The sequence below is a fragment of the Camelina sativa genome, chromosome 11, assembly GCF_000633955.1.
Source record: "Camelina sativa cultivar DH55 chromosome 11, Cs, whole genome shotgun sequence".
Classification (NCBI taxonomy): domain Eukaryota; kingdom Viridiplantae; phylum Streptophyta; class Magnoliopsida; order Brassicales; family Brassicaceae; genus Camelina; species Camelina sativa.
In genome coordinates this window covers 27,111,863-27,123,722 of record NC_025695.1, presented here as the reverse complement: position 1 = coordinate 27,123,722, position 11,860 = coordinate 27,111,863, and the positions used below count along the sequence as shown (strand labels likewise).

The following is an 11,860-nucleotide window of genomic DNA, read 5'->3' as shown; positions in this document are numbered from 1 at the left end:
GTCTGTTACTTAAGTGGCAGCAACGTCAGGAGCAGGAGGATAGAGTACTCTGGAGAGGGAAAAATGATGTTTATCGACATAAGTTTTCAACTCGTGACACTTGGAACCATACTCGTACTACATCAAGCACGGTGTCATGGCATCAGGGAATATGGTTTGGTCATGCAACGCCTAAGTACTCATTTTGTGTCTGGCTGGCGGTTCTGGATCGGTTGTCAACTGGTGCTCGTATGGTTGCGTGGAATGGGCAAGCAGCGGGACTTTGTGTTTTCTGTCAGCTTACTTTAGAAACACGGGATCATCTCTTCTTTGCTTGTCCGTTTGTCTCGACTGTGTGGTCTGCTCTCGCTAAAGGCCTGTTGCAGACATTTTATACCACAGATTGGTCCCTCCTTCTTGATCACATATCTACCTCGAATCTTCAGCTGGTGGAAGGTTTTCTAATCCGCTACTTATTTCAAGTAGTGATTTATACGGTCTGGAGGGAAAGAAATGGTCGCAGGCATGGTGAGCCACCGAAGCCTGCGGACACCATCGTTGCGTGGGTTGATAGGTAGGTCAGAGACCAGCTTCTTGCCATAGGTTTAATGGGGGATCGGCGATATGATGAAGGGTTTCAACTCTGGATGCAATCTCGAGCTTAACACCACTTATCTATTCTAATATTTTCAACACTTTTATTCTTCAAACTATGTTGCACAAGTTGTAAAAACGTTTTATTTTTCTTTTGAAATATAATTTAACATTAAATTCAAAAAAAAAAAAAAAAACTTTCATAAAAATAACAAAATTTGAACTCATTTTAAATACCAAGATCTTTTGATTTTCTTTATCCGTTTATGAATTATATATACTACCCGAGAAACATGGGCTAAGTAACTTGCTACCTTTTATATGTCATTCAGAAACCATGGAAACTTAAATGTGATAGAAATCTTTTTATATACAGTTCAAGAACCAACCAATAACTGATTTTGAAACCTAGCTAGGAAGAAGTATAAATTCAACTTGCTTCTAAATTTAGGATTACAAAATAAAAATTACTTACGCAATTAGACCAAGAATCCCCATGTTGCATAGGATCGAAAACGTCAACGGAGGGAGAGATCTTGTTCTGTAGAGGGGTCTTGTTATATATGTAAGAGCAAATACTTATCAAAAACTTGAAACAGAGTCGTGAGAATGTGAAGAGGAACCTCAAGGAGAAGAAGGTAAGAGGAAGAAGAAGAAGATATCCAAAAGTGTAGGAATAGACAAGAACCACAAATGGGCTAAGTCCTTTGGAAGTTGCTGCTTTGACAAGAAGGTTTACTCCGACGTTAGAAATCTCCGACGCAACCATTGCCGTCAAGATCCAGCCATCTCCGTTACATAACCTTCCCGGAGGCATTTTTAGTAGTACTTTTTGACTTCTTCTTCTTCTTCTCTCCCAAATTTGAGATTTTATTAATACATATATAATTATTTTATTTTTTCCTTAATATATTGGGGTCCTGATGAGAAAAGACCGGTGAAACAGTGTCATCATGTAATTTTGTTTCTTTCCTTTTACATCTAATGACATCTTCTAATTGTAGTTGGTTAAAACATTGGTAATGTCATCTTCAAATGCTTCCATTCTTATATAATTCAGTATTCAAATCATGTGATGTAACTTATTTAAATATGAAAATTGCAAAGATACAAGGTTCGAATGGTTATGGCAGGTTGAGCGAACAAATCCGGTCTACGGCATTTTATTTATCATTCATAAACTATAGTTCGTATTATTGTGAACCGAGAAAAAAAAAAAAAAACGTTGCAGACCAACTGTAAACCATTTTCACATTAAAATAAATTGAGTCAGCAACAGTTTGTTGTTCATCTAAAAAATAGAGCAAAGGATGAGTTCACATTAACCGCAATATCCATTCAAAGTTATAGTTTCCATTTATAGTTAAAATTTTAAAAGAAAATTATCAAGGTATCCATAACATAATATGTTCATTTTTTTATCAAAAATTGAATGATGTTATCTTTCAATTTTTTTTTTGGAGAAGTTTAGGAGGGGTGTATTCAACTTGACATTTTAAGTGATTTGTGTAAAATTTACAAATCATATGTTATTCAATCACGGATTTTAAAAACTCTATTAAAATTCACTGTTATTTAACTGATAATTTAAAAATCTACTTTAAAATCCATTGTTATTCAAAACAGTTTGTGGATTTGGATTTTAATAAGTTTTAGGGATTTGAGAGAATATGCAAGGATTTGTTTAGTTAAAAATACTGAAATCTAAATCTTATGGTTTTAGGTGGAATTTGAAAGAATTTTACCATAAATCATATCAATTTCCCTAAAATCTATCAAATTCTAAAGTTTCTAAATCTCATCTAATCCTCCAAAATCATAGTCAATACATCCCCTTTATTTTATTTTACAAGAGTCAAGGACTTGCACTATGTACTACTTGGTCGAGATTACATATAATATCTTAGATCATTTCCAATGGTGATTCTAAGAGGTTTTAAATCAACTTTTCTAAACTCAAAAATATTAAAGTTAAATCAAAATGTCCAACAAAAAAATAAAGATGGTTCTAAATGTAGAGGTTTTGGAACCAAAAATTTAGTTTTATATTTTTTTAATTATAAAATAAATAAAACTTCCAAATTTGGAACTATGGTTGGAGATGTATTTAGATTCAATGGCATAAATATATACATTTCTTGACCAATAATATTGAAACTTATTTTTTTTCTTTACATTCAATTATTTTACTGATTAAAATAATGAATGATCAAAATAGTTTACTATGAAGACTTTTTTTTGTAGTTTTTCTAAAGAATAATGACTATAAAGCATTGAAATCAAACAAAAGAAAAAATCTACATTAGACATTATAACTCCGGATAAAAAAATGAATAACAAATTAACAATAATAACATGTGACGTTTGCACATCAGTAATTAACAAACCTATAACATGTGACGTAAATATAGCTAGACAAGGATATATAGGGACCATTTTAAATGGGTACAAAAATCAGTTAATGACTCCAAGAAAATACAAGAGAGATACTAATTTAATTTTTGTTTATAACCATGTAAACATAGACAAGGACATCTTCTAATGGGACCATAAATAAGTACCCACTTGCATCTACCATAACGTGTTTTCATCTTCTTTGTTGCGATTAGGCAACAAAAGTGACTGCTCAGAAAGACTTGCTGTTTTGGTTATATCCTCTCTTGCTTTGGCCCCAAATCGCAGCATATAATCCAAAGCGCAATATTATTGATCCAATCACACTGCCTTACCTACAACACAGAGATGCAAAACAGTAAACATGAAAATCATGAGGCTAAATAATTTAACAAAGTAGAAGTAACTTTTTTTTTTATCACTGATGTTTCTCAAGAAAGAGACACACTATAGTTAAAGATATGTAGCTCCCAAGGTTGAGTGCATCGCCAAGGAAGAAAGCACCCATGACGACTGCAATTGCAAAAGACAACGGTTTGAACAAAGGATACGTAGACGTACTGGACCCTTCAGATGCATATACCCCATGTGTGTATAACTGACTAGCCCAATGATGAAACAAATACTCCCTGAAACAGAATGTTAGTTTCTGAGCTTAAGATAAGAGTCAGTATTTGAAGCAAGTTATATAAGGTTTGACTTCCAACTGAGTATATTGACTGCAGCGAGGGCCATATCCGGTTTAAGCTACAGATTACGGTTACTTCTTCAGGGTATATCTCCATGACCTGACTCTGAAATCATGTACAGCCCCCAAATTTAGCTCAAGTTTATGTGTCATCAACAAAAAATCTTACTCATCAATCTGTTCAAGTATATGTATCTGAAGGCCTCCAATTATCCAATTTGACTCGTATGAAGTAAGATATGCAGCAGCAAGAATTTTTGGAACTTCATAGAAAACAACAACCAGAGCATCCATGCGAGAGTTGAACAGATTGATACTATTGTGCCAATGATCTGTGCGAGAGTTGCAGAGCTTCTTAGCATTACTTCTTCCATCCTTTACAAGTCAAGTCACCCCAGTGATAAGATTGGATGGTACCCGAAAAATACTCATATTTACTACCCGACAAGCCCAAGTAAGAAAATCTTGATGATGAGAATGGCTGCAAGAAATGTTCTTGATCTGCGAATGAAAGTATAACAAGCTCAGATGCTTTAACATTATATACCCGGAAAAGAGTAGCTAAGGAGATTACCTTCCAAAGATGAAGCAAACTGGAAGAAGGGGGAAGTGTACGACAAAGACATAATAGCTTAATCCTCTTAAGGTCGCAGCTTTGAACAGTGTGTTAGATTTGACCATGGTACACTCCACTGTGATCATTGCAGCAAATGGTACAACATCTCTGCAAAAGTATATCAATGCCTTGCCACTGTCTCTTCTCGTAATTGTCTTGAAGCTTGAGATATTCTCTAAAGTAAAAGATGAGCTCAGAAGCAAGCATAGCGAAGGTAATAATATGGCAATATCAGTCGTCTTCCATTAAAGAAAATATCCATATATATCCGTGAAATAGAACACGAATTTTTATAATTATTATATGTACAATGCAAGATATATATACGTTAACATCAATGGGGACCATTCCCATCTCTGAATGGCTCCATATTAATAAAGGAATATTATAAACAGATTCCACTTGCATCAGTCACATCTTATGATGAGGCTTCATATTCTATGGTGTGTGTAAGCAACAAAGGCAACTGCTCAGAACCATTCACCGTTATGATTGCATCCTCTCTTGCTTTTCCCCAAATCACAGTGTAGAATCCTAAGCTCAAAATCATTGATCCAATGACACTGCAAACAACACAAATATGGCCAAATATATATGGGTTATTATTGTCTAAAAGGCATGAAGAAATTATATATGGCGGTTGAGTGTGACTTAGATGATTAGAACCAGAAACCATTTAACTATCAATGTGATTTCATGAGTGTTATGTTTGTTTCTCAATATAAATATAGAGACAATATTCAAAAAAAAACTTCTGAGCGTGCTATTTAGGTAGATGGTGAAAGATATCGTACCTCCCAAGGTAAAGTGCATCGCCAAGGAATATAACACCCATAGCTACCGCTATGACAATAGACAATGGCTTGAACAAGGATATGTAGACTGGACCTTTCAGATGCAGACCCCATGTGTGTATAACTGTACCCAATGATGAAACTACGCCTCCCTGTAAACAGAGTGTTAATTTCTGACCTTACAACATAATCACTACTTAAAGCAACATTTAAGGTTTGATTCTGACCGAGTACATGACTGCGGCAAGGGAGAGACCCGGTTTAAGCATAAAAGAAGTCAAGTCTTTTTCCACATATACACATACTGGTGCCGAGATTAGTGTTGCGCATAAGGTGTACAAGAATACTACAGTTATTTCTTCAGGGTATAACTCCATGACCCCAGTCTGAAATCATATAGAGCTGCCGCATTTAGCAAGAGTTACATGTGTCACTAGTAAATTTAAAATATTCTCATACCTGAAGAATATACCAGACCGAAACAAGTAAATACTGTGTAGTGAGCAAGAGACCTCCAATTATCCAACTCGAATCGAACGAACTCAAATGCTGGTAAAGCGAAATGGTAGGTGATGGAGGTGTAAGAGATGCTGCAGTTAGAACTTTAGGGCCTTTATAAAGAACAACAACCAAAGCACCAGATATTGATACTATCGTGCCAATGATTTTAGCCTGAGTCGCAGAGCTCCTTAAGACTACTTGTTCCATCCTTTACGAGTCACACAAGGAAGCAGTAGTATAAGAGTAACATTTCCAGATGATAGTTACAAACACACCCCAAATGTACCCATATCTCTATCAGGACGACATGTGGGTGACCTTTACCATGTGTTTTGGCTTTGGTTGGTACCATACTTTTACATTGTTTAAACTACTCAGTACTCACTCACAAAAGGAAGCAAAGACTGTGATGTCAGAACATATCTTGGCCATTCAGAAAATCAAGAGGCTTATAAATTTGTACAGTTAAATAAGTGTGGAACTACCCCACTGTATATAAATTATCTATATACTATCCCAAAACGGAAAACGAAAGAGAAGGAGGTGGAACCTGAAGATAACAACAAGCGTGAATGTGAAAGCGGGTGTGAGGTTGCTGATAGCAGAGGCAAGAGTTGGAGAACTATATTCTATACCTTTACAACCAGCTATCATCGACATAAACCTGTTTCCCCGAAGTTAGCAAACTAGAAAAAGAAAAACAGGTAAATGCCCATAAATTTAGGAGTATTTCATTACCCGACTAGCGCAAGTAAGAAAATTTTGAAGAAGACAGGGGTCTTGGGTGAAGGTAATCTTTTTGACCTGCACATGTAAATTATGTTCACATTCTTGAAAATTTTATACTAGTCAAGAGTAGTTGAGGAGATCAGTACCTTCCAAAGATGAGGGAAAGTGGAAGAAGAACAAGTGTAGCACCAACATAAGTGTAGAAGACAAAGACATAGAAGCTCAATCCTCTCAATGTCGCAGCCTTAAACAGTGTGTTAGATCCAACCGTGACACACTCCACCGCGACCATTGCAGTGAACGGCACGACATCTCTGCAAAAGTATCTCCATGCTTCTGTCTGTTCTCTTGCTTCTCCTGTCATAGAGATCTGATGTCCAGACTTAAAAAAATTCTCAGAAGTCAAAGTGAGTTTATAACGAATCATAGTGGTTAATCCCATCACGTTTACTAAATGGTATCATTATTTAATTTAGATATATTAGCCCAACAACGTAACCAATACTTTACATCATTGTCACCACTAATATATACATTGACCAATACTTCACACCAACTTAACCAATACTTTACACCAACTAATAATATATACATTGTACTGGGATGATATCCAGGTAAGCAGGGATCCCAGTACAAGAAACTCTTTGAGCAGGGAGCTCTACAAATCTACTAAGACAAGAACGAAACTATTTGGCTAACTTCCACTTTAATATTTTCATCCAAGGATGAATCTACCAGAAACTTATGCAAAGATGTGACAAGATAATAAAAAAAAGACCAAATGTTTCTTATAGATTCATAATACGACCATGTAATTAAAAAAAATTATAATCATTGCATGAATCAAAGAAAAGGAAGCAGACGAAAACATATATATTCATTAACACAAGAAAAAGAACAGATATATCTTATACTGACATCTATAGAAGTTATAAACATAGAGGACCAACATTTTTACGGATCCATATTTACTATGGTATAAGCATTACACTTGCACCAATCCTATCTTAATGGAAAGGCTTCATCTTCTATGATGTGTGTAATCAGCAAAGGTGACTGCTCAGAACCAGCTATAGTTTTGATTGTATCCTCTCTTGCTTTGCCCCAAATTACGGTGTAGAATCCAAAGCACAATATTATTGATCCAATGATACTGTTCAACACAATATATGCAAAACCTATATTTGTTATTATTGTCACAAAAAGCTTATTGCAGTTACACATTAACCATGGAAATGGGGAGACAAAGTGTTTCTCAAACACAAAAATAATAAGGAATAAACCAATTATGAGAGCTCATGTTCATGTATATTAGAATCCAGACACCATATAATTCTCCGAATGTGATTACATTAGATAGATAGATGACACTAAGCATTTCAATAACCCAGTGATGAGTTCTATGTTTCTCAGTATAGATAAAATTTTCTGAATGCACTGGAAAGTTTGAAGATGAAAGAGATGGTACCTCCCAAGGTGAAGTGAATCGCCGAGGAATATAGCACCCATGGCGACTGCAATCGCAATAGACAATGGCCGGAACAAGGATATGTATACTGGACCCTTCAAATGCAGACCCCATGTGTGGGTAAGCGCGCTGAATAATGAAACGAAGACTCCCTGCAACAAAGTGTTAATTTCTGAGTTTAAAACATTATCAGTACTCGAACCAGATTTAAAAAATTTGCTTCTCACCGAGTATATGATTGCAGTGAGGGTAATATCCGGTTTAAGTACCCAAGAAGTCAAGTTACTTTCCGCAAATAGACATACTGGTGCTGAGATTAGTGTTGCAAATAAGTTGTAGAAGAAGACTACCGTTATTTCTTCAGGGTATACCTCCATGACCCGAGTCTGAAACCATTAGAGCTACCGTATTTAGCAAAACTTTTAATGTTTAGTCAAAGTTTATTTGGTGAACTTTTCAAGTATTTGTACCTGTATAATATACCAGACTGATATAAGAAAATACTGTGAAGCAAGCAGGAGTCCTCCGAGTATCCAGCTAGAATCTACTGAGGTCAAATGCTGGTGAGACGAAATGGTAAGTGATGAAGGTGTAGAAGATGCAACAGCGAGAACTTTTGGGCCTTTATAAAGCACAATGACCAAAGCACCAGATATAGATAGTATTGCACCAATGATTTTAGCCTGAGTAGCAGAGCTACTTAACATTACTCGTTCCATCCTTTAAGAGTCACCCAAGAAAGCAAAAAAGAGTTAGATAATAAGATTGATAGTAACAAACAGAAACAGACCTCATATCCACCCAACTTATCTCAGGAAAGAACAAGCAGAACATTTATAACCGACCAAGAATGACCACTAGGTACTTAATAATATTTACTTTTTGGCTTCGATAGACGTGGGAAGTTTTTTGTATCTTCTGGTATAAATTGGGACCATCAACTGATAGCAAAACCCATGATGTCCAAAAAATACAATCTTAGTCATTTAGTCATTCCACAAAGGTAAAAGGGGTAAGATTTTGTATGGTTGGTTTAGAGTGAAATCATCCCATTTTTCATAGTCCAAACTATTTCCCAAAACAGAAACGAAAGAGAAAGAGGTAGAACCTGAAGATAACGGCGAGTGTGAATGTAAACGCTGGTGTCAGATTGCTGATAGCAGAGGCAAGAGTTGGGGAGCTATATACAATACCTTTACAACCAACGATCTGCGACATGAACCTGTTCCCCCTCAAGTTAAATTTTAAAAAAAAAACTAGAAAACAAAAGCCAGAAATGCCTTTAAAACTAGAAGCAGGAGTAATATATTACCCGATAAGACCAAGTAAGAAAATCTTGAAAAAGAGAGGAGACTTGGCAGAAGGTAAGCTTCTTGATCTGCATGTGTCAAAAAAAAGTTCATAAACTTGAAAAGCTTAGACTGGAAAAAGAGTAGATGCGGAGATTAGTACCTTCCAAAGACAAAGGAAAGTGGAAGAAGGAGAGTTGTTGAAACAACATAAGAGTAGAAGACAAAGACATAGAAGTTCAATCCTCTTAAAGTTGCAGCCTTGTACAGTGTGTTCGACCCAACCGTTGTACACTCCACAGCAAACATAGCAGCAAACGGCACAACATCTCTGGTAAAGTATATCCACGCCACTTTCTCTTCTCCTATTTCTCTCATGATAGATAGATACTGATAGCTAGGTTCTCAGAAACTCTCTTGAAAAATTGAAGTGAACTCAGAAACAATCAATCATGCCTGCCACCACGCTTGTGAAAACGGTCATTGTTTAATAAATAAAAAACCAACAGTTCATCGTGAAGACGACGACAAATGTCGAAAAAAATATCAGCCTTTGTCCATAATTAATTATCCCAACTTCACCTCATATTCTAATACTCCAGGGGACCCCATGACAAGGCACTTTAGCCATTGAGCTCTAATACCTTCACCAGCTTTACTATCTTCCATTGGAATATTCTCCTCCACTGATGTAGACTTGTAGCTTTTGCTTTCGTGTTGCTGAATCATCTCTCTATCAACAAAGAATCCACCAAAATATCAATAATTCACTACAGAGCTCATAGATGATTCACCAAATCTAGAGTCACCTCACCTACAGAGAGTACAATCTTCAGATAGTAACTTAACCTAAATCAATCCTAGTTTCATTAATTTTCTTAAGCCGATTCCAAAGATCAATGTCATCGCTGACCTACGATTCCTCCAGCAACAGAAGATAAAGCAACTAAAAAGATCAGAATCGAACCAAATTCCCAGGCGGAGATGCTCACGGGAGCAGTTAATTTCTCCGGCGACTTTTCCAAAGCTGTCGGCGAGACGATGACCGTCAAAAATATTTTGATCAAACGGTTAGATTTTGAGACGCTCGTTGAGAAAGTGACACGCTTCTCATCAAAAGCGTAGATCCAGTACGATTCATTCAAAATTAACACGCTTCCCAAACTAAACCGAAAAAGACCGTAACCAAAAAATTTAAATCGAACGAAACCAAAACCATTCACCCTGATATTTTATCAATAAATCCAGTGGTCTAGTTTAAAACGTTAGACATAATAATAAAATCATATTAATTTCATTTTAGTAAAATAGATAAAACTGAAAACGAAACCAAACTAAAATACAAAGGATGTTTGTTATATATGATTTACAAAAACGAATAAGACCTAAAAACAAAGACAACCAAACCGAAGCTAAACCGGAATATTGTCTATCATATAGCTGGTCATGCTCTTAACAGTGGATTGGGCTGGATGGTCCGGCCCAGTACGGATTCTAATATAAGTCCAAAAACATAGGAAACCGTCATTTAAATTTATTTTGTCTTTGGAGTTGACCATCTGACATATCAACTCGTTCATCTCTATGCACGTGGACCCAAATCTAAAATAACACTTTTTATTTATTTATCTTCTTAAGGGTTCTATTTTTTTTTTTTTTTTAATTTTTCATATTTCAAAGCTTTTTACTTTTTTGTTTTTTTTTAATTTTAATTGCTTCAATGTTGTTGTTTGCCTCGCACTTCGAGAAATTACAAAATCACTTTCCACTTTCTTCGGGTCTTCTATTTCCACCATTAAAGCTCAAGAAAAGGAAAGGTTGTAGAGATTGAGATATATAGAGATAGTGATAGAGATAGAAGAGAGATAAAAAAGCAAGAGGAAAGAGAGTTCCTTTACTCTCTTCTTCTTCTTCCTCTGCAAATCTGACATATATTATTATTAGCCCTCTTTCATTTAGGGTTTTGTGTCTCTCTTTTCAAGAATCATCTCTGGGGGACAGAGCTTTTAGGTGAGTTTTGTGTTTATCTCTCTCTCTCTCTCTCTCTCTCTCTGATGTTGATGTTATTGAAATTGGAACTCTTCCACTTAACTTGGAGTTGTTTGTTTTTTCTTCATTGAGCTTTTTGCGAGATCTTGAAATTGAGATTTTTTTTTTTTCATCGTTTCTGAATCTTACAAGAAGATGTCTTGGGTTCGATTCACGATTGAGCAAAAAGATGGCAACTTTGCATACCCACCACCGTTTTACAAAGACCCAATTCTTTCTCCGCCGTCTCCTCCTCCTCCGCCACCGTCGTCCGGTAACAGAATCAGTCCGGCGGTTCTCTTTGTAATTGTGATTCTAGCTGTCTTGTTCTTCATCTCTGGGCTTCTTCATTTGCTCGTTAGGTTTCTCATAAAGCATCCTTCTGCTACTGCTTCTTCAAGGTCTAATAGATTCCCTGAGATCTCAACTAGTGATGCTCTTCAAAGACAGCTTCAACAGCTTTTTCATTTGAATGATTCTGGTCTTGATCAAGCTTTTATCGACGCTTTACCTGTTTTTCACTACAAAGAGATTGTTGCTAGTGGTGGTGGTGCTCAAGAGCCATTTGATTGCGCGGTTTGTCTCTGTGAGTTCTCTGAGAAAGATAAGCTGAGATTGTTACCAACGTGTAGCCATGCGTTTCATTTGAACTGTATTGATACTTGGCTTCAGTCGAATTCTACTTGTCCTCTTTGCCGTGGCACTCTCTTTTCCCCTGGTTTCTCTATGGAGAACCCGATGTTTGATTTCGATGATATAAGGGAAGATGAAGAGTGTGTG

The 11,860-nt window shown here is 36.1% G+C and overlaps 4 protein-coding genes across 9 annotated transcripts in view; 1 reads left to right on the top strand and 3 right to left on the bottom strand.

The window, feature by feature from the left end:
- Window positions 1-1,460, bottom strand: part of LOC104724370 (WAT1-related protein At5g40210-like) — a 5,586-nt gene extending 4,126 nt beyond the window's left edge. The window contains exons 1-2 of one of the 2 annotated variants that reach the window (XM_010442838.2): window positions 1,197-1,459; window positions 1,049-1,114 (exon numbers count right to left, since the gene is read on the bottom strand). In XM_010442838.2, the coding sequence (XP_010441140.1) occupies window positions 1,049-1,114; window positions 1,197-1,390 (260 nt within the window). In that variant the 5' untranslated portion in view covers window positions 1,391-1,459. Of the gene's footprint in view, window positions 1-1,048 lie in introns of both variants that reach the window. The other variant, XM_019232774.1, reaches the window with a different exon arrangement.
- Window positions 2,904-6,967, bottom strand: LOC104724367 (WAT1-related protein At5g40230-like). 3 transcript variants are annotated; one of them, XM_010442833.2, is made up of 9 exons: window positions 6,442-6,967; window positions 6,305-6,370; window positions 6,117-6,230; window positions 5,525-5,774; window positions 5,293-5,451; window positions 5,066-5,217; window positions 4,230-4,834; window positions 3,416-4,156; window positions 2,904-3,302 (listed from the first exon to the last, which is right to left on the bottom strand). In XM_010442833.2, exons 1-7 carry the CDS (start codon window positions 6,735-6,737, stop codon window positions 4,690-4,692), a joined length of 1,182 nt encoding a protein of 393 aa, XP_010441135.1. In that variant the 5' UTR covers window positions 6,738-6,967; the 3' UTR covers window positions 2,904-3,302; window positions 3,416-4,156; window positions 4,230-4,689. The 3 variants fall into 3 exon arrangements, with proteins under 3 accessions (XP_010441135.1, XP_010441136.1, XP_010441134.1); XM_010442834.2 differs by having other exon boundaries at window positions 2,904-3,596; window positions 3,825-4,156; XM_010442832.2 differs by having other exon boundaries at window positions 2,904-4,156.
- Window positions 7,154-10,201, bottom strand: LOC104724369 (WAT1-related protein At5g40240-like). Of its 3 annotated transcripts, none has more exons than XM_019232776.1 (9): window positions 9,867-10,201; window positions 9,635-9,785; window positions 9,216-9,508; window positions 9,076-9,141; window positions 8,872-8,985; window positions 8,234-8,483; window positions 7,991-8,149; window positions 7,764-7,915; window positions 7,154-7,448 (listed from the first exon to the last, which is right to left on the bottom strand). In XM_019232776.1, exons 3-9 carry the CDS (start codon window positions 9,428-9,430, stop codon window positions 7,298-7,300), a joined length of 1,107 nt encoding a protein of 368 aa, XP_019088321.1. In that variant the 5' UTR covers window positions 9,431-9,508; window positions 9,635-9,785; window positions 9,867-10,201; the 3' UTR covers window positions 7,154-7,297. The 3 variants fall into 3 exon arrangements, with proteins under 3 accessions (XP_019088321.1, XP_010441139.1, XP_019088320.1); XM_010442837.2 differs by having other exon boundaries at window positions 10,020-10,201; XM_019232775.1 differs by lacking the exons at window positions 9,635-9,785; window positions 9,867-10,201 and having other exon boundaries at window positions 9,216-9,628.
- LOC104724365 (RING-H2 finger protein ATL46-like) lies at window positions 11,069-11,854 on the top strand (the record flags this gene model as incomplete). The annotated part of the gene is made up of 1 exon (XM_010442829.1): window positions 11,069-11,854. A coding segment is annotated over exon 1 (618 nt), but the record flags the coding sequence as incomplete, so codon positions are not given.